General features: G+C 43.4%; 1 protein-coding gene across 4 annotated transcripts in view; it reads right to left on the reverse strand.

Moving 5' to 3' along the window:
* Positions 1-4,356: 4,356 nt before the first annotated feature.
* Positions 4,357-22,576, reverse strand: part of Susd1 (sushi domain containing 1) — a 97,576-nt gene continuing 79,356 nt past the window's right edge. For 2 of the 4 annotated variants that reach the window (XM_048339164.1, XM_048339139.1), the window contains 3 exons: positions 19,081-19,339; positions 5,426-5,519; positions 4,357-5,088 (listed from right to left, as the gene is read on the reverse strand). In XM_048339164.1, coding sequence (XP_048195121.1) covers positions 5,009-5,088; positions 5,426-5,519; positions 19,081-19,339 — 433 coding nt within the window. In that variant the 3' untranslated portion in view covers positions 4,357-5,008. Of the gene's footprint in view, positions 5,089-5,425; positions 5,520-15,612; positions 15,672-19,028; positions 19,340-22,576 lie in introns of those variants that run through there. The other 2 variants (XM_048339148.1, XM_048339157.1) reach the window with 2 other exon arrangements.

A 22,576-nucleotide genomic window follows, 5' to 3' on the forward strand; every position in this document is an offset into this window, starting at 1 on the left:
CTGTCCCCAAGAGAAATTCATTAAAAAATGAAAAATAGACCCTCCACTGCTCCATTGCCATCTTAGGATCTAGCTTTAGTGGGATGAGTCCATTGATAGAAGAATCTTACATTTTGTTGTGAAGAACCATTAGTCTTTCAAGATGCTTCCCCCCCCCCCCATGAATCTACTTAGGAAAACAAACAGCAACAACAACAAAATAAAACCTCAAACTGGCCAGTGGCTCACACCTTTAATCCACGCCATTCAGGGGGCTGAGACCTGAGGATGGTGGTTTGAAGCCAGCCCAGGCAGGAAAGCCCATGAGACACTACCCCCAAAAAGCTGGAAGTGGAGCTTTGGCTCAAGTGGTAGAGTGCTAGCCTTTGAGCAAAGGAGCTCAAGGATAGTGCCTAGGCTCCTAGTTCAAGCCTCGGGCCTGGTCCAAAAACAAACAACAAACTCATTATTATAGTGAAGCTACCAGGCAAATTTAGAGAACATAAGCTGTCTTCACATTTTTGGGAAAACTATTAGAAAAGAACTGCAGAAACATGAAGCAACCTTTCTGCACATGCCCAGCACTGCTATGTTATGTATGACACTAAGAAACTGCGTCATAATTTAGAATTGTCTGACAAAATGGCAAAGTCTATGTTTTTGCTGTTTTGGTAAGCATGCATTGGTAAGCATGTGACAGTCCGTCTTCACCATCAACCTGATTGGCCTGAGAGATGCCTAGAGTCACACTTCTAGCTGTCTGTGGGGTGTTTCCAGGAAGGATTACTTTAGTTAATCCCAAGTATGGGTGGTGACATCTCATAGGCTGAGGACCAGATGGAATGAAAGAGGAAGAGGACATCCGCTAGTACAGTCTCTCTCTCTCTCTCCCTCTCCCTCTCTCTCTCTCTCTCCCTCTCTCTCTCTCTCTCTCTCTCTCTCTTTCTCTCTCTCTTTCTCTCACTGATTCCTGGCTGCCATGAGATGAGCAAGTTTGTTCTACCAGTCGTCATCCGTGTCATCTGGATATTCTGACCCACCTCAGCCCCACAGCAAAGGAGCTAGCCAACTACACACCAAAACCTCTGAAACCATGAACTGAAACAAATCCTTCCTCTGCTAAAATGTTTCTCTCAGGTATTTGTCACAGAAATAAAGAAAGAAAAAAAAAGATAAGTGAGCTGTGTTAATACTCCTACTCCAGAGCCACAGCTGATATTTAACTTAATAGCCAGTTGATCAGAAACTTTACAAGAAAAACAAGTGGACTTCTTCCTGCTGTGAATTCTGCTGAGCCCCTTGGACAGGGTTTTCTGTGGCAGTTACTTCCAGATTATGAAATTAGGGGATAACAGACATATATGGCATTTATCGAACTGATAATGAATAAAATAAGATAGGAAGAAAAGGCTCAGAGAGATTCTGTCATCTTTGTTTTGTTTTGTTTTGTGCTAGTCCTGGCACTTGAGCTCAGAACCTGGTCAGTGTTGCTGAGCTTCTTTTTGTTCATCAAGGCTAGCACTTCCAGCTTTTCTGTGTGTGTGGTTAATTGGAGATAAGAGTCTCAGGGACTTTTCCTGCCCAGGCTAGCATAAAACCATGATCCCCAGAGCTCAGCCTCCTGAGAATTATAGGCGTGAGCCATCAGTGCCTGGTAGATTCTGTCTTTTGATAAACATTGCCTTTGAGAAAACTCCTTTATCATCCAACACGCCATGTAACACTAACTACAGTCATTTTTAGAAGTGCTGGTATGCCTATAATCCTAACTACTACTGAAATCTGAGGATTGTGGTTAAGGATTGTGGTTCAAAACCAGCCAGGGAAAGAAAGCCTGTGAGACTCTTTTTTTTTTAATTGGAAATTAATTCCATTTATTTATTTTCCTTTTTTTCTTATTTATTGTCTGGGAGACTCTTATCTTTAATAAACTACAAAAAAAAAAAAAAAAAGCCAGAAGTGGAGTTATGGCTCAAGTGGTAGAGCTCTAGCCTTAAGCAAAAAGAAACTCAGGGACAGTGCCGAGGCCCTGAGTTCAAACCTCAGGACTGGTGCAAAACAAAAACAAATATACAAAAAAAAAAAAAAAAAAAAAAAAAACCAACAAACCCTCAGAACATGAAACTTGTTGAAATTGTTTTAGAAATAAAAGAAGGGGTGAGGGAGAGAGATGGGGGTGAATGTGATGGGTACATTGTATAAAAGTATGGACATGTCACAATAAAAACCACCCTTATATTACTAATACATGCTAATTTTAAAAGAGCCGTGAAAGTTTGAGTTGTTGCTCCTAAAAGTTAAAAGTAGAAAGCTACTTGTATAGTCTGTTAAGAGCTCCACTCTACAACTCAATAAGAGAAGAGCTTTCAATGTGGTACTTAAGTTTCAGTCTGGGGTAGTTCCTCACAGAACAGAGGACAATTGTGCCTAAAACTGCCTTACTGGTGGGGCAATGGGACTGGCAGCTGGCATTGAATAAGCAAGCATTGGGAGGTTCTCTCTCTCCTCCCATGTTGTACAATTGATGGGAGATTGTGCTCCCCCCCCCACCCCCCAGTATGGCACAGCTTTGTGGACAATACTTCCTGTCTCTGCTGATAAGGAGAGGTGTCTCAGTCTGTTTTCTGCTGCCATGAAAGAATACTGGAAACTGAATGGTTTATAAAAACTAGTTTGCTGTGGCTCATAGTTCCGGAGATTTGGAAGGTCAAAGGCCTGGTGCTGGTTTCAGCTTGGCTTCCAGTGGGGGCCTTGTGAAGAAAACAAAAGCTGAGGAGTGGGCTCATGTAGAGCAACCTGCTCCCAGTCATTTATCTGGTGTCACAGAGTGAGAAGTCACGCATTCAAAGAAAGGCATGAATTCCTCTTTATCAAGCTCATCAGCTCTTAAAGATCCTACCTCCTCAACACCATCCAAATGGCTATCAAATTGCAGCCCGAGCTCTGGTGAGGACAGATTGCATCCAAACCACAGAGCCAGGACACTCAGCTTTCCCCCCATCAGCAGCCAGCCAGCCAGTAAACACACTCCACCAAATAGAACACAAGCCCACCACCACTGTTACATCTGCTCCATTCTGGCAGTGTGCAATGTAACTGCCCCCCTTTGTCTGCCCCATGCCTGTAATGCTCTGGGCCAAGCAAGAAAAGAAGAAAGTCCCAAGTCTTTCTACTCCATTCTTTTTTTTTTTTTTGGTCAGTGTGGGGCTTGAACTCTGGGCCTGGGTGCTGTCCCTGAGCCTCTTTGTGCTCAAGGCTAGTTCTCTACCACTTGAGCCATAGTGCCACTTCTGTTTTTTTGTTTGTTTGAGTGGTTGATTGGAGATAAGAATCTCACAGAGACTTTTCTGTCCCCTAGCTGGCTTCGAACCATGATCCTCAGATCTCAGCTTGCTAAATAGCTAGGATTACAGGCATGAGCCACCTGCGCCAGCCTCTTTTCCATTCTTTCATTACTAAACATTAGGTGGGCTATCAGAGAAGAATTAAAGAACATGAATTCAGTCTATAAAAGTCAAATCTAAGCCAGGCCCCCTGGCTTATACCTGTAATCATAGCTACTCAGCAAGCTGAGATCTGAGGAAGGATCGTGATTTTAAGCCAACCTGGGCAGAAAAGTCCTTGATTCATTTATCTCCAATTAATCAGCAAAAACATGGAAGTGGAAGTGCAGTTCAAATGGTAGAGTGCCAAACCTGTTAAGAGCAGAAGGCCCTGAGTTCAAGCCCTTATACCATACCAGCACACACAACACACACACACACACACACACACACACACACACACAGAGTTAAATCTATAATCCTAATGACTCCTGAGGCTGAGATATGAGGATCTCCATTCAAAGCCAGAAAACCAGAAGTGGAACTGTGGCTAAAAGTGGTAAAGTGTAGCCTTGAGCACAAAAGCTCAAGGACCCAGGCCCTGAGTTCAAACCCATGACAAACAAGAAAAATAAAATTCAAGTTAAATCTAATATACTCCATCTGCAAATTCAGCATAATGACAGCACACCTGTACTGTTATAACCAAAGTCTCAGGGCCCATTACATAGTTAACAACAGCTGCATATAAGGTATGCCCCATCATTATTCCTCCATCCTGCAACATATGGATTCTTGCCTCACTATGAACATGATGATGGTCTTTTAATCCTTTATTACTACATTTCCATCACACCCCAACTTATACAGAGAAGCACCAAGCAAGATTTAATGAAAGTAAGAATAAATTCCAGAATATTTATACTGAAATGCAGACATTACTCTGGAGCACACAGAGAGCTGGAATTGTATCACAGCAATGCTGCTTTGATCATGGACACTGCAGGTAATTTACTGCAGTGGTCGGGCTGGTGTGTTTTCTAATCAATTAGAAAATCAATTAGTTGTAGGAGAACTGCTTCTAAAAGGCTTGAAGCATTTATCCATGGCAATGCTATTTGTTCTTTTCCATAACTTCCATCATAAAAGCCAAATCTTAGCCTCCAATTAAAACTACCTCATGGTATCTGATGGAAAAAAAAGCCCTAAACTAATTAGCAGAAATGCTATAGAAGAGGATATACTATGTTGAAAATGAACTATGTACTGCCTGTGGATGGAGACAGGAGGCAAAAACTGGGAGAATGACTGAGTGAAGGGGTGACATTGTCCAAAAAGAAATGTTCTTTTTACCTGACTGTAACCCCTCTGTACATCACCTTTATAATAACAATATAAAACTTAAAACAAAAAGAAGATACAGAGATTCTCTTGAATCTAATATGTAGAAGAGCTGTCATTTAAGCATCACTCAGCCCAAACTGCCATGGTCTGTCTGTGGTCAATTATTATTACACCGGTCTAAAGTTCGTAGGTACGAGAACTGTTCCCGAAGCAGTAACCGTGGCTGAGTGTCCTCCTTTTTGTATGTGGGGGGGTGGGGGGGCGGTCTCCACTGTGATAGTTGCCATCTTGAATCCAGGTATGAGGCCATGCAGAGAATGAAGAAAGATACAGGTCCACACACCCCTCTGGATGGAAGCCACTCAGAGCATCTGTGCAGGCACCCGAGAAGCTGTGGAAACATCTGTCCTGGCACCAGTTACATTAAGCACCAATCCACCATCTAGACAGAGAGGAAGAAAAAGGAAGAAGCAAAGTAAATGGCCTTTGGTTTTGCCAATGTGAATCTCATGCCTGTGGAAAGAGGAGCATCATGGGAGATCAGTCAGCCTACTGTGTGTGGCCAAGGTAATTTTCTTTCTGTTGGAGTACTTCTCCTTTCTACCCTAAGCTGCAGGGTTCATAAGACCTTCTGCCAGCTGACTGTTGTTCTGCCATGGCCAGGATAACCTCCACCCTGGTGTCTGAGGACCCTCCTCATCCTCAGCTGTTCTGCATGACTCCCACCCCCATCCTCCCCTCCATTCCACTCATTTCTCAAAAATGACAACCCCACATACCACACTGCTGAGAAGGAGAGGAATGCAAGAAGAACCACAAAAGCAACGGAGCCCAGCGCAACACCCACCATCTGCTGCGGTGTGAGTGACGAATCTGTGGGACAAAAACCACACACTGAGCCCCCGGGGCTGCCCACCAAGGCTCTCCCAGGTGGTGCATACCCAACTGTGCTCATTCCATTTCCACCTAGAGTTGGGCCTCATTTAACAAAGAATCCCAAGAATGCCCCCACAGTTCTGTTATACTACCCCCCACCCCCACCCCCCAGTTGGTCCACAGGACAAGGGGCCTCAGGAAACCAAAGTTCCAGGGTATTTCTGAAGAGGAAGTGTAAAACCAGGCCAGATTAAGAAGAAGAAAGCTGATCTTGTGAGTCTATAAATACCACATAATGGATTGCTTTGTGTTGGTCCTCTCTCAGGTCAATTGCACTTGATAGTTTTTTTTTCTGTGTGTGAGCAATTTCCTTATGCATATAGAAAGAAGATATTATTTACATTTTGGCTCAAAAATGTTAGCAACAGTGGTAAAATATAGCAAATAAATGTTTTTCATACTGGGGACTAAACTAGGGGAGCTTAGGCTTAAACAAATATTATCACTTCAGCCACTTAGTTTCCACACTGAGGAAGGTGATAATCATGGTGACCATTCTGCAGGGTTATCATGAGAAATGAATGCGTTAATGTATGTTAAATCAGGGCCTGATACCTGGTAAGCAATAAGCAAATGTTAGTTAGCTACTGTGAATTAGTATTCCTATTACTCTTGTTCCTGTTTCAAAGCCCTAGGAAAGTGATTAAATATTCATGACTAGTGTGGGGGGAAAATTGGCTAGCTATTTTGTACCATATGCCCAAATTAAAATACAGATTGATTAAAGATTTTTAAATTGAAACCTGAATGAATTAGAAAATGTAGGTGGACAGTAAAGTGGGTAAGGATTTTGTAAGTTTAACTACCAAAGCAGGAGACATCCAATTAGAGAAGACCTTCACTACAGAAAAAGTATATACTTCATATATCAGAAACAATCGTAAGAAAGATTACAGAGTTAGATGACAAACCAGGTTAAATATTTGGAATAATAGGCAAGGAGCTGACATATAGAGCACCTTACAACTATGAAGGAAAACACACATACCCCAATAACAAAATGAGCAAATTCTACATAAGTGTAAATCATATACAGGAGCAACATTATTATATCTTTGATTAAATTATCTCCTACAAGTAATGAAAATAGAGATTACAACATTTGAGATGCCTCTGTGTGTGTGTGTGTGTGTGTGTGTGTGTGTGTGATCTAAGTTTGGGTTGCTGTGGGTTTTTTTGAAAGGCTTTATTCACTCCACTCATGATTCCTGCCAGCTTTCATCATCAATAATTTCCCTTAGATCTCTCCCTCTATACTTGTATTCTCTCGATATTTTAATAGCCAACTAATAAAAATGCTAAAGGAGATAATAAACAGAGATCTACATTTATAGATTTCTAGATTTGATATCAATTCGTTTAGAATTATTAATGATGGGCAAGTGTTAGGGTACTCCGTTATAACACTTGTTATTCAGGAAGCAGCGATTGGAAGGATCTTAATTTGAGGACAGACTGGACAAAAGACTTCCATCTTAACAATGTGGATATGGTGGCATACGCCTGTAATCCCAGTTATTCAGAAGGTATGGGGTAGGAGGATTGCAGTTCAGGTAAAGAACTGTAGTCCAGAAGGATTGCCAGCCTGGGGGTTGGGGAAGAGAAGCACAAGACCTGATCTAAACAGAACTAAAGCAAAGAAGGGATGGGGGTGTGGATTAAGTGGTTGAGCATCCATCTAGCAAGAGTGATAACCTGAATTCAAATCCCAGTATCATCAAAAATAAAAGTTACTGGCTGGGGATATAGCCTAGTGGCAAGAGTGCTTGCCTCGTATACATGAGGCCCTGGGTTCAATTCCCCAGGACCACATATACAGAAAACGGCCAGAAGGGGCGCTGTGGCTCAAGTGGCAGAGTGCTAGCCTTGAGCAAAAAGAAGCTAGGGACAGTGCTCAGGCCCTGAGTCCAAGCCCCAGGACTGGCCAAAAACAAAACAAAACAAAACAAAAATTAAAAAAATAAAAGTTACTAGTGCGTTGATACAAACTTTGTATAGTCATTCAGTTTGTTACTGTGCCTATGTACAGTCCTCAAGGAGTTTTTTAGTGTTTGCTGATGTCAAATGCATTGCACCTGTCATAGATCCCTGGCCACTGAGTGACTCCACATAAAGAAAAGGGAGTGGCTTGACACCTGTTCTCAGAGTGCCATGCCATCTCATGGGAACCAAGGCGCTTAGTGGGTTAAGCTAGCATCTGAAGATCTGGCCTGCTCCTGCCTTCATGCTGTCATCAGCTACACTTTGGGCGGCTCTGCCTTTGTACAAAAGGTTCTCATTCTCTGCTCCCCTCTGGCCTCTCATAACAGATACTTCTCCTCTTCTTTCAGATTTCTCAAAGAAATCACCTGCAATGGGCCACCCATCCCCTTTGCAAAGTATGGGAGCCTACCAGGATATGCTTTCTGCAGGTGACAAGACATGGGGAAGAGGAGTTGTTTCTCCTTTGCTTTCAAATATTCCTCTCAAACACTAAAAGGGCTGGGCACTGGTGGCTCACATCTGTATTCCTAGCTACTCAGGAGGCTGAAGTCTGAGGATCACGGTTCAAAACCAGCCTAGGCAGGAAAGTCCATTAGACTCTTATCTCCAACTAAGCACCCAAAACTCCAGAAGTAGAGTTGTAGCTCAAGTTCTAGAGCACCAGCCTTCAACAAAAAAGCATAGGGACAGAACCTCAGTCCCGAGTTCAAACTCCATGACTGGTACCAAAAAATAAACATAAATTAAAAAAAAAAAGCCAACAGGGGGACAAAAGCAAAGAAAATGCCTGGTGGGATTTACCTGTCAGCAGAACCCATCTTCAGCAGTGGACTGAACTACTGCTTACTCAGCAGGGCTGGGGAAGGCCTGGCTCCAGGGCTGGATAAAGCTTATGAAATCATTTATACATGACAGGATGGGTGTACATGCTTCTTATTAGCTGCTTGCCGCTGTCTGTATTGATAAGTGTGTATGGCCCATAAAGGATGTTATAAGGATCCAAATGGCCCTTGGCAGGAAGAAAGTCCTCCACCCTGCAGGGTGGAGAGCTTGGCTTTCCCATACTTCCTCCTGAGAGAATGGTGCACGGAAGTTTTGTCTTTTTGGTTTTTGCTTTTGCCCAATTTGTATATGGACTCTGAAAATGCACAAGAGCTCATGGCTATAGTCACACAGGCTTCTTTGGGGACTTCTCCATGAATTCCTTGCTAAGAAAATTTTCAATTTGCCAACTGAATTGCATTTTTTGTTTTGTTTTGTTTTGTTTTTGCAGTCCTCAGGCTTGAACTCTGGACCTGGACACTGTCCCTGAGCTCCTTTTGCTCAAGGCTAGCTCTCTATACTTGAGCCACAGCACCAGCTCCAGCTTTTTCTGTGATTAATTAGAGGTAAGAGTCTCCTGGAAGCTTGACGCTGGTGGCTGACACCTGTAATCCCAGCTACTCAGGAGGCTGAGATCTGAGGATTGAAGTTTCAAGGCAGTCAGGGCAGGAAAGTCTGTGAGACTCTTATCTCTAACAAACTACTCAGAAAAGGCTGGAAATGGCACTGTGGCTCAAGTGGTAGAGCCTTGACTACAAGGAGGCTAAGGAACAGTGCCCAGACTCTGAGTTCAAGCTGCAGGACCAGCCAAAAAAAAAAAAAAAAAAAAAAAAAGAAAAGAAGTCTCAAGGACTTTCCTGCTTGGGCTGGCTTCCAACCTCAACCCTCAGATCTCAGCTTCCTAAGTAGCTGGGATTACAGGTATGAGCCACTGGCCCACTTTGTTTTGTTTTGTTTTTGTAGTCTGGTCATCTTCCCTTCCCATCTCAAGCCATGGAATCCAGTGATCCAGCTCATTTTTCTTCTCAAATGTTAGATCCCAACTCAGTTATTTATTCTCGAAGAAGGCAATCCATTAGGACCATATGCACGCTGCCATTCTATTTATCCTGGATCTCTAAATGAGATGGGTGCTCTGGAAGAATGGCCCGGCTTTCCTAGATTTTCCTTTGGCCCTGTGCCGGATGGGAATGTCTCAGAGCTGAAGAGGAGTTAGAAAGGCCTCTACCATACCTCGGCCTTGGGGATAGGCTGAGGACTTCCTCTGGGCAGGGACATTTTCTCATGTATTTACACAGGTACAGCAATTTCCTCTCTGAGAATAACTGTCACCACAAGGCACAAATAGCTGCATGACTGTTAGTGTACTCAAAATCGCTGCTCTTCCAGGGTCTTCTCACTGGAATTCCCTTCAGAGCAGGAGATGGCAAAGGAGAGCAAAGCAGAAAATGGACTTAGAGATAAGCAATCCTGATAATCAGGATAAGCAACGCTTATGTTATATTATGTTATAATATGTTATATTATAATAAGCAACGCTGTATGTTCATTTTTTAATTGCAGCTTAATAAACTGCTATATATTTATATGGCTCAACCCGTTCATTAGCTCACAATTTTGTGTGACTAGTTCTCTGGTGTTACAAGACTGCATTCAAGGCCTTGGCTAGGCCACATTTCCTTTTGGCTCTGGAGAAGAATCTGCTCCCCCAGCTCATGCAAGTGATCAGCTGAATTCAGTTTCTGGCATCTGTAGGACTGAAGACCTCTTTTTTATTTCCTTAACTGGCTGCCAGCATGGGCCACTTAGCTCCTCCAGGCCATCTCTTCCCAGGTAGCCCTCTCTATCTGCAAAGCTAGCAGAATTCCCCCACGTCAAGTTCCTCTGACCATCTGAATCTCCAGCTTTCTGGACTTTGACTTCTGGACCTGCATTTAAAGGGCTCATGTGATGAGGTCAGGCCCACCAAGATAATCTCCACACTGGGGATTTTAATGACATCTTTAAAATCCCTCCCCAGGATAGTAGAATAGTGTTTGAGTGAATAATGAGCAAAGGGGAGTGTACACTAGGTTCCAGGAATTTGGAAGCTACCTTAAAACTCTGCCTTAAATGGAAAGTTTAGAAAGTGTGTGTGTGTGTGTATGTGTGTGTGTGAGAGAGAGAGAGACAGACAGACAGACAGACAGACAGAGACAGAGTGAGAGACTTCCCAAATCCTCTAGTGCTAGAGGCCCTTACATAAAAAGGATTAGAATTTGTGTAGATTTTATCCATTCTCTCTTATTCTTTAAACCATCTCTAGATTACTTACAATAGTTAATACAAAGAAAGTACTCTGTAAAGAGCTATTGCGGTGTATTGTTTAGGAATCATGACAAGGAAAAAAATCTATATGTATTTTTAGTACAGATGTAATATTTTTTCTGAACATTTTCAATTTGTGTTGGTTAAAACAGGTGCACTGGGTGACTGAATATGTGTTTGTGTGTGTATATATATATATATATATATATATATATATATATATACACATATATATTCATTGGCTTAAATATTCCTTTTGTAGCCTTATATCTTGATCTAGACCTTCCCTGGCTTATTTGATTTGGTTAAGTATTACACCCAGTTATGTCCAGTATTCCTCATAAAACTGACTGCTGGATGCCCTAATTCAGTTCATTCTGACTGGGCACCTATGTGGGCCAGGCTGTTTGTAGCTCTTCACATGCTCTACCTGGAGGACTTGCAATCTAGTAGAAAAACATGTCAGTTACACTGCAGTATGCAGAACAGCTAAGGAGAAGTGGGGGTGGGGTGGGAGGGAAGGAATCCTGCTCTGTAGAGCAAATGTTTAAAAACTTCAGGGAGGAGACAGCCTTTGGTTTTCATCTTGAAAAATCAGGTGAGGTTTCAATAAATAGAATCTCAGGCAGGGTTGCAGGACACTCCAGGGGGAGTCTTCATAATCAAGTCATAGGAGCAAAGACCTTATCAAGAAAAAGTCTGGAACACCAGTCTGAATGAAGAAGGAAAGAAGTGATTAGAAGCTCATGGGTGTCAAACTGGGGCTTCAGAAACCAGGGCAGGAAGTAATGGAGAACCAGGGAAGAATCATCAGAGGAAGTAATCTGAGTTGGTGGTGGTGTGGAGACCAGAGCGCCCCCTTCTGATGGGAGAGGAGCAAGGAGCCTTTGCCAGCCATCTATAGCCAGGGGCAAAAGGCTCTGCATGAAGGCATGGACGCAGCAACAAAAACCGGTGTGCTCTGTAGGCTGAAGGAGAACATGCAGGAGTCATCAGTGAGTCAGAAGTTTCCTGCATGTGACTGGAGGACATTCCCTGATTACAGCTTAGTATCCTCTCAATGACTCAAGAGATCTGACTCTCCTAGTGCTCTGTGGCCAGAAGAGACCTCGTGGTGCACACAGAGGCAACTAAGAACCAGCCAAGGCAAACAGCACTTCAAAGGCCCTAGGCTGGTGAGCAGCCTGAGTCAGGAAAGAAAGCCCAGGCCCCATGCCATCTGTATCTGCCATCTTATGAACTGCTGTTCCCTGGTGATTATCTCCAAGTTCTTTCAGGGAGCAATGTGCAACAGGTAAACAGTATAACTTGTCAGTGCAAAGGCCAGTGTGGAGCTGGGACCTGGCACAAGTAGATTGGAACAATTTCAGGACAAAGCTGAGTCTCACATCTGTCCTGATTGCTTTCTGAAGTGGTGGTCTCCAAATTCTTTTGAAAAGAACTTCTGGTGCTGGTGGACTGGCTCAAGTGGTAGAATCTAGCGGGCAAACCCTGCCTGGAAGCCTCACAGTGCCTACAAAGCAAAAAGAAAAGAAGAGGAGAAGAGAGAAGAGGAGAGGAGAGGAGAGAGGAGAGTGGGAAGGGGCAAGGGAGTAGGGGGATGGGGACAGAAGGGGAGAGGAGGGAGGAGAGAAGAAGGAGGAAAGAGGGGAGGTGGAAAGAAGAGGGGGAGGGAGAAGAGGGAAGGAGAGGGGAGGGGAGGACTATCAGAGATTAAGTTAAAAAATTTTTTGTAGTACTGTGGCTTAAAGTTCCACACAAATTTTATTCATAGGTATACTAGAATTGCCGTAGAATTTCAACACAACAGTATAATTTCCAAAGCATTCTAATTCCAAAGCATTTTAATTCAAAGGCTCATATTCTCTTTTGCTACTGGCTCTTAGGTTGAGGGAAGAGAAAAGGGCACTGACAAAAAGTCACTCAGACACATTCTCCAAGTAAAACCCTCTTATTAACTCGCCACAGCAGCAGGACTACAGCCAGTTCTCTGGTTATTTCTACCCAGTTTGTTTTCCAATCATAACAAACAGCTGCTGAGTGGAGTGGATTCTGCAGGCTATTGTTTCTAAGTCTGGAAGTGAACACATCTTAGTTCTTCTATATAAAAGCAATTTTTCCTGTGAGAACTCCCTTCCCAGCCCTAGTGCCTTAAGAAAGAAACAGGTTGGCAAAACACTTTTTCAAATGCTGGAGCAAGTAATTATTTCTGGTGTCCTCCACTAAACTCCTTAATAAAGGAAGCTCTGGGCTGGGGATATAGCCTAGTGGCAAGAGTGCCTGCCTCGGATACATGAGGCCCTAGGTTCGATTCCCCAGCACCACATATACAGAAAACGGCCAGAAGCGGCGCTGTGGCTCAAGTGGCAGAGTGCTAGCCTTGAGCGGGAAGAAGCCAGGGACAGTGCTCAGGCCCTGAGTCCAAGGCCCAGGACTGGCCAACAAAAAAAAAAAAAAAGGAAGCTCTGCCTACAGCACATCACACATCTGTGAGTCACCACACACACACACACACACACACACACACACACACACACACACACAGCTGGCTGTTCTCAATTCAAGATGGCTGATGGTCAGATAATTTGTTTTACCCAACTGAAAAGCCAACTCTTCTACTGTTGTTGGTTAACTTTGAGTAGAAATGAACAGATAGAAAATAAGGTTGGGGACTGGGAATATGACCTAGTGGCAAGAGTGCTTGTCTCATATACATGAAACCCTGGGTTCAATTCCCTAGCACCACATATACAGAAAATGGCCAGAAGTAGTGCTGTGGCCTAAGTGGCAGAGTGCTAGCCTTGAGCAAAAAGAAGCCAGGGACGGTGCTCAGGCCCTGAGTCCAAGGCCCAGGACTGGCCAAAAAAAAAAAAAAAAAAAAAAGGAGAAGGAGAAGAAGAAGAAGAAGAAGATAAGGTTGGGGGAGAAACAGATAAATGGAGGGAACCTAACCCCCGGGGCCCCATGGAAACATTTCCTGCAAAAAAACCCTCTACTACTGATGGAATGACATCTCCCACTGGGACTTCCTGTCCATGGGAAGCTTCCTGCAAGCAATGCTTCCTCACCACACAGCCCATTGTTCTATGCTGCCCTGAGACCCAGCCCGGGTTGGAAGAGGTTAAATTGATACTGTGAGCTGAAGGCAGAATTCCTCACCCTGTTGTGAGGACTCATAAGCCATAAGGAAAACGTCCAGATTCAAAAGGTCATAAACTTGACAAGATTGCTGGTATTCGCTACAAAACTAAACTACTGGAACCAACTCCAGCGGCTGGCTGGATGCCTGTTGGTTTTACAGAAATGTGCTGCCAGGGAAGTCCCCAGCCTGACAGGCAAGAAACTGATTTCTCTGTCTCTGCCATTCCCCCTAGGGAAGGCTGCTCATGCAGAGTAGGGGGGTTAGAGGGTTTAAGCCATACAACACCCAGCAGGGAGGCAAAGCTTTGCACGAAATGGACAAGAAGGGACTCTGGTCAGGTAGAACCAAGGTCATCATTGAGCAAGAGTCCTTTTGTTCTGTTGCCAGCACAGGGGTTTGCTCACCTGGCCAGCAAGAGGGGCCCGTTGTTATGAGCCTTTTCTCAATGACAGCAATTGCCCTTATCTAATTTTCTCTTTAATGTTGTGTCCCGTGGTTTATGAACAGTTAAGTTGTTCATTTAGATCCCTAAATGGATCAGAAAAGACACATCTGGACCTGATCAAGAAGAACTTACCATTCCCAGGGTTCCTGGGCTTGGAGCTAGATGGAGTAACCAGCCCTTGAACTGTCTTCCCCTAGGTTCCATTTTGTTATTGTTTTGAAATTTTTACAGTATGTGGGGTAGTATTTCATAAGTGGTGGATATTTTCCTTGATATCACAATGGTGTCACTTGACAGTGGAGACACGCAGTCTGAGAGATGTGCGGATGGCTGGGCAATGCTGTCATTGTGCAAACATCATAAAATGTGCTTACACAAACAAAGATGGCTATGACATCTATAGGCAATGCATTCTTATGGGACCACTGCTATATAGCAGACGACCTTTGACAAAAATGTCACTGTGGGACATGTAACTGCCCATATGTGTGTACTCCTACCATACAGCCATGTTGTACAAAGTAGTAGAATGTGATAGCTCTTGTTTTCAGGTATAAGCAAGTTTTCCTGTGCATATTTTCCTTATGGAATCTTATCCACTGTCAATGCAACTCCACTGAAGCTATTAATCATTTTCCTCTGACCCCAACAAGCCATAGGAGTAAACACAAATCCAAAGAAGGTCAATCATAGTCCTCCATCTTATAGCCAGATAGACTCAGCCTCTGGATAGTCAGCCATTTAACTGAAAGGAGGAAAGACGCAGTCTCTGAATTGTAAAATCTGTTCCCAGTGAAGTCACTCAGCTGAGAAATCTGAGGCCAATCTCTCCCCACCACATGGCCTATGAGAGACAGAGACAGAGACAGAGACAGAGACAGAGACAGAGACAGAGACAGAGGCCTGTGGCTCATGTCTGTAATCCTAGCTACTCAGTAGGCTGAGATCTAAGGCTCATAGTTCCAAGCCAGTATAGGCAGGAAATTCCATGAGACTCTTAACTCCAATTAACCTCAAAAAGCCAGAAGTGGAGCTGTGGCTTCAGTGGTAGAGTACTAGCCTTGCGCATACAAGTTCAAGGGTAGCACCCAGGCCTGGAGTAAAATAATGAGGACAAGCCCCACTGAGAGACAAATGGTGTTGAGTCCTAAGTCCTACACCCTGGGGGCCTGGTGGCACAACTCCATGTGTAATTTCTAAGTTCTTATCCCTTTGGCTCTGGCCTAAGATAGTATCAGCTGGATTTGTCATTAGTGACAATTTTAAAAAGAGGTCTCAATATGAACCTAATGTTGCAGCTCAAACAGAGGACAAATAAGGGCGGAACTGATCATCAGAAAACGGTTTTACCTTTTACCTGAGCCCAAACTGCGCAGGAGTATCTTCTCACCTACAAAGAAAAACACAGCACAGGTAAGTTGGTGGCTGCTGGCAGGCAGGTGGCTCAGAGGCCACATCCCTCCAAGACCCAGCTTCACACTCTGATTTGAAGTAGGAAATCTTTCAAGATCCATCTAGCTCGTGTGTGTGTGTGTGTGTGTGTGTGTGTGTGTGTGTGTGTGTGTGTGTGTGTGTCCTGGGTCTTAAATTCAGAGCCTGGGTGCTGTCTCTCAGGATTCTTTTTCTTTTTAGGTCAGTTGTGGGGTTTGAACTCTGGGCCTGGGCACTGTCATCCCTGAACTCCTTAGCTCAAGGCTAGTGCTCTACCACTTTGAGCCACAGCACTACTTCCAGTTTTCTGAAGGTTTATTGGAGATATGAGTCTCACACAAACTTTCCTGCCTGGGCTTGCTTTGAACTGGAATCCTGAGATGTCAGCCTCCTAAGTAGCTAGGATTGCAGCTGTGAGCCACCAGTACCCGGCTATCCTCGGGGTTCTTTTGCTCAATGACAGCACTCTTCCACTTGAGCCACAGCTCTGCTTCTAGCTTTTTGGTGGCCAAGTGGAGATAAGAGTCTCATAAAACTCTCCTGCCTGAGCCTGCTTGGAACTGTGCTCCTCAGAACTCAGCCTCTTGCATAGCCAGGATTACAATTGTGAGCCACCAGTGCTATACTTTTCATTTTTAATGTACTAGGGATCAAACTTGAGGTCCCATATATGCTAGGCAAGTGTTTTACCACTTGACCTGCAATGTTAGTTCTAGAGATTTCACCAGTGGTCACAGGACTGGTGCAGGTAACAAGTGCACAGGTATGCTGTAGGTCTCAGGAAGCCCTCCCCCATGAGGAAACCACAGAATGGCAAGAGCTTTGTTCCCCTTGCCAGCTCTGAGTAACCAGCATTGACTGCTTGAGGAAAGAATCCTGAGACCCCATGGAGGTGATGTATAAGGAAGTGTTCCTGATACCTAATAATAGTTTGGCCAACAGCATGACACTTAGCAATGTCGGCTATCCAAAACATATCTAAGAATCAGGCAGAAGGCAAGGAGAACGAATACAAACACTGTTCCAAGGCAGAAAAAAGCTGTAAACCCACTGAGTAGAGCACCTGCTCTTTTCTCCATCATGATTTCATGAATACCTTTCAATCAGGACTGCCAGGATTACTAATATAATATTCTCAGAGGCAGAAGAAGCCCTCTAACCTCATCATTAAGGAGGTTCTGTTTTGAATGACAAGTTTCTGCATTCTCATTTTTTATATCACTAAAAAAATTTTAAACATATTTAAACTAAAAAAAAGCTTCTGGGAAGAGCTTAAAATAACCATAAGATTTTACATGTAATTAAATTTTGCCTTGAGACTAAGTATAGAGATTGGAAATGGAGGAATTGGCAAGAATCGCCAGCGAAGTACACATTTCAGGATACTGGAAAAACAAGGAGATCTCAAATAGCAGGGTGGTTACTAAGGAACTGAATGTGCTACAGCAGAGAAGTTGACAGGAGCCAGGTAGAGGAGAAAGCTCATTAAACTTGAGTGCCTTGGTCAGTGCACATTTATAATGCACATACATGTAGAGCAAGGAGATAGGTAGACAAACCAAGAAGCTAGAAAAAAATAGGTATACAGAGAAGACAAATGTTGAAAAATGATGAGAAGAGAAAAGGAATCATTATTTTAATTAGTAGTAAGGTACTAGACTTGGCATGGTTTGATGACTGAATAAGGGGAGAAAGAAGGAGGAATGAGAATTAGTCTTAGTTTTCTGAGTTGGCTGCTATCAGAGTAGTAGTGCTATTTACTAGAAAAGTATACAGATAGAAAAACAACATAGTGGAGTTGGAAGGCTCATACATCCTCATTTTAAAATGTAGTAAGCTACACTAATCAAAACAGAGGTGCTATCATAGAGACAGACAAGTAAATGAGTTCACAGAGTTCACAAGAGCAATAGATGGAAAAAAGAGAGTTTCTTCAACAAATGGTGCTGGGAAGACTGGTATTTATTATACACACACAAAATTAAAATAAAAATTAAGTTGAATCCCTTCCTTACACTATACACAAAAATAAATTCTAAATGGACTAAAGACATAAATGCAAAACTTAAAACCTTAAAACTTGCCATGGCTCATGCCTGTAATCCTAGCTAGCCGGGAGGCTGCCATCTGAGGATCACAGTTCAAAGCCAGCTCTGGCAAAACAAACAAAAAGCCAGAAGTGAAGCTATAACTTAAGTGGTAGAGCACTAACTGAGCACAAAAACTCAGGGACAGTGCCCAAGCCCAGAGTTCAAGCCTCAAGACTAGCACAAAAAAAAAAAAAAATCAAACCCAAAATTTAGAGGACAACATAGAGGAAAAATTTCATGAAATTAAATTTGTTGATTTCTTGGATGAGACGTGGGTGTTAGAAGAAAAAAAATAGACATATTGGACTTCATCAAAATTAAAATCTTTTGTATGTCAAAAGTTTTCTTTCATTCTAGGAAGAAAACACTTGCATTTCTTTTTTACCTCATACAAAGGAACAATATGAGATAAAAAATAATAACCTGGATTAATATTCAGAATAAATATAGAATTCCTAAAACTTAACAACAAAAATAGCAAACAATTCAACTTTAAAAATGAATAAAGGGGGGAAAGGGGAATGAGGGAGGAGGTAACAAACAGTACAAGAAATGTACCCATGGCCTAACGTATGAAACTGTAAAAAAAAAAAAAAAAAAGAAAGAAACTGTAAAAAAAATAAATAGAAAGAAAGAAAGAAAAAAAAATGAATAAAGGGCCAGGCGGTTGCCCAGCTCATTATACTTACTATCTAATGGACATTTCTTTCTCATATGAGGACAGGGGAGGGGGAAATAGGGCCTGTGCTGTATTTAGCTAAGGAAGTGACATCAGCAGGGAAAGAAAGGGGCAATGCTAGCTTATCTGCCCCTCTCTCCTGCTTCCCAGGAGAACGAGGGGAGGCAGCAGCCTGGGAAGGCTGCAAGAGAAGTAGATAGCAAGATCTAGATGCTCCCTTTCCAACTCTGGTTCTGCAGGGCAGTAGAACACAGGTATGTGTGAAACCACACAGTCACCTGCGAGGTGAAGAAAAGTCATCATGGAACCTCAGTTGATGAGATCCTCAGGCAGCCAGAGAGAGAAAAGACACAGCTACATTAGGAAACTGTGCCCCTAAAATCCATCCTCCTTGCAGATCCAAGGAGGGTCCCCCAAGAAGTTCAGACTGTAAGGGTTTTGCCTGCTCATCCTTTGTAGAGGCAAAAGTAGAGTCACTGGCACATTTCTTGGTGGTTATTACGTGCTGTGTTTGTCTCAAATACTCAGAAAACACATGTTCATATACATTTCATGCGGAAAGCAAACTGCAGAGTTCACAAGAGCTTGAAAGAACATACCTTATTCCATTCACTTGTGATTCGTAGTATAATGCAGTAATCATTCCCTATTTTCAAGGGTGCATTATAATATTTCCCATAGTACAGCCTGTCTCCAATGGATACCTCCAGGCTATCATCTGAGACATCTTTGGCCAGTAGCTCTGCAGCCACATATCCATCAGCATCAGAGGCATTGCTGAAGAATGAGGCTGCCCCTTCAGAATCACAAGAAAACATGCTTTGGAGGTCCAGGGGAAGCACCACCACCTGATAGGAACTGGGAAGACAAAGAAAGCAGACATACTGGGAGGGAGCTCAATAACCTGGTGTGCCTTGATTGCCTGTGCATTTTATTGAACCCACCTCTCCTACCCTTGCTTGCGGAATTCATTTATTAGGACTTACAGAACTATCATGAGATAAGCACTTTTGAGGCACTGGGGACACAGACTGGACAAGAAACCCTGGCCCACAGGTCATCTGTCCACCTGGACAACTCCAATAGTCACAGCACTCCAGATAAGACTGGGTAAGAAAGCTAAAGTCCAGCTGTGGGCAGATGGCTAAGCACAGCCTCTTTTAGCTGGGAGAGCTGTTGCATGTGTGGCTACCTTGTGTGCCTGTCATCAAGTTAATCTAATCAGTGAGTTTCCCTGTGGGCAAGTAAAGCTGAGCCTGTGGAAAAGGCTTAACAGTCACATGAAGGCCAACTGTCTATAACAGTTAATGTGCTAAGTCTGAAAAACATTTCTAGACAATCATGTGGCAACTTAAAACAGAACTCATGTGATCCACATTCTCTTCAGTTCACAGGCTGATACCAAAGTTCATATGAAATGAATGAGAAGCCGGGAGTGCAAAGTCACCATGAGGTAATCTAGGCTGACAAGATCCTGAGACTGCCAGAGTGGTAAAATGACATAAGTACATTATGAAACTGTCTCCTAAATTTAGACCCAGAAACCCCACTCGCAATCTGGTATCATTTTATCATATGTCTTTTACTATTATTATTATTTATTTAAATAGAATGCCCTGCCTGTGAAAGGAAGTGCAAGAATAAAAATGTACTGGGAATGAGTCACGCCTTCCTTTCCTTTGCAATCTATTCAAGTCTTATCTCCTGCTTATAGTAAATGTTTGAACATTCCCTGACTTGACAGGAGTTTCAATGATTTACAGTCCTATCCTTGCAAAGTCCTTGCATGTTTCTGTGTGCTAAGATCAACCCTCTGTAGTGTTTCTTGAGTTGAACTTTCAGTAAGGAGTAAAAGCCTACATTAGCACCGAATAGGATTAAGGTAATTTCCAAAACTCATTAGGTCACAGAATTTTATTTTACCAACCAAACTTGCACTTCCTGCTCCAAATCCCTAGTGCCCCATCTCCTGCTTCCTAGAAGCTCATGAATCAGTAGGTTAGGGAACCCTCCCACAGTAGTTGTTGCCTTTGGAGACTCTCCAGCCACCTACTAAGTTTCCAAATATTCTAGGTATCCTTCAGGGCCCTGATTTACACTGCCTGGGTTCACTTTCAGCAAGCACAAAACAGACAAAGGAAAAGCTGCAGGGGGAAAAGTGATCCGGCTGTAAACATCACCTGAGCCTCACTCCTCACAGGGAACATTTACAACCCAAACTTGACATTCCTCTGAATGGTGACCACAGGGGAGAAAGTGAACATGACAGCCTTCTGCTGTCCTCAAGCACCTCTTCAAGCTCATCTTTCCTTGTGGGCAGTGGTGGTGAAGCACATGTTCAAGGCTCACCTGCACTTATTTGATTTTGTACATTGAGCAGAGGGCAGGAGGCAGCTCCCCCTGAACCCTTTCATTTATACACCATCCCAGACCTCCTGCCTCAGAATCTCCAGGAGTAGGGCTGAGAATGTGTACTGCTGGTAAAGCAGGCCAGGTAACCCTTATCACCTAGCAAGGGTGGGAGTCATTAGTGTCAAAGGAGTCCAGTCATGGGCCAAATTCTCTGCCTAAGGATAACAAACTCAGGAAGGAAGATTCGGTCCACAGGCCTCTGCTCCCTGAGGTCTCCTGATCCAGTGCCCTCAAAAAAGGCTCAGAAAAGAATCAGCTATGACAAAGCTGCTTGCTTCAGCTCAAACAGGCACACGGGCTGAGAAAATCACCCCACTCTCTGCTAGGAATGAGCCCCAGTGACGTCAAGGAGGCAGTTGGCATGGCTTGGAACCTGGCCATTCTGGAAAGACTTGTGCCTTCTTTCTCACCACTCCCCTCCCTACATGACTCATGTCTCCGCTTCCTGTTTTGGAGGCACTGGTCAGCACAAGGAGAGACTGTCACTTGGCTTTTCTTTTTGCCCCATGTAATTATTTGGTTGAAGTACCCATTTGCTCTTGTGATTTCTCTCAGGCACTGATGCCGTTGCTTCTGTCCTGGGAGCCACAGAGTTCCACGGCCTCCCCATCACTGATCAGGAATTAAGAAGCGACTGACTACAATGTCCATCCCTGAAAAGACTCTGAGTTTAAACTAATATGAAAGCAGGGAAAGCCCAAGTTTTATTAAATAAATAGTACCCTTGGACTTCCTTTTTCCTCACTATCATGTTTATTTTTTTACCTTGGTGGCACTGAGGGGAGAGAGAGAAGTAAGGAAAGGTAGATCAGGCCACACACAAAGTCATCTCCTAGACCTGGTACTATGAGCAAGTTGCAGCTCTCTCTCAGCCAACCTTCATCTTCCTCTCTAAAAGAAGAGTTGCTGCTACGTGCCAGTGGCTCACACCTGTAATCCTAGCTACTCAGGAGGCTGAGTTCTGAAGATCATGGTTCAAAACCAGCCTAGACAGAAAACTCTGTGAGATTCTTATCTCCAGTTAACTACCCAAAACAAAAAGTTGGAAGTGGCTCAAATGGTTGAGTGCTAGTCTTGAGTAGAAAATCTCAGGGGCAGCACCCAGGCCCTGAGTTCAAGCCCTAGCACGAGTACATTAAAAAGGGGGGATGGGGAAGAATGCTTTATGTTCCCATTACTTTCAAGTAGTTGTGCAAAGGGGTTTGAACCCAATATGTCAATGTATGAGTATAATGCTCCCATGACTTTTGCAAATAAAATGCAAAAATAAACAATGCAGTCCTCCAACATTCTAATGCCACCTGCAGTGGCAACAGTGATCATGAACTATAGTGTCTCACCCTTAACTCGATATGTGACTGAATATAAGGAATCATCCAAATGACCTTTTCAGAAACCACCGCATACCCAGCCTGACACAACGTGAAACATTCTGTCTCAGGCAAATAGAATGATGCTTCTGACCCACCACCACTGCTAAAGGATGTACATGAGTAATGAACATGAAGGACAATGCCTGATGTTCTCAACCCATGTTTTCAATGTCTGAAAGGGTGAATCTGGTTTCCTGAGCTAAACTGCCCAAATGCTGGTCCCATAGATGTTTCTCTCTTCATTTGGAGGATGCTGTTGGGATTGAACGTTCTAGTCTGGCCAGGCACTGGTGGCTCATGCCTGTAATCC

The sequence above is a fragment of the Perognathus longimembris genome, chromosome 1 (genome assembly GCF_023159225.1).
Source record: "Perognathus longimembris pacificus isolate PPM17 chromosome 1, ASM2315922v1, whole genome shotgun sequence".
NCBI lineage: Eukaryota > Metazoa > Chordata > Mammalia > Rodentia > Heteromyidae > Perognathus > Perognathus longimembris.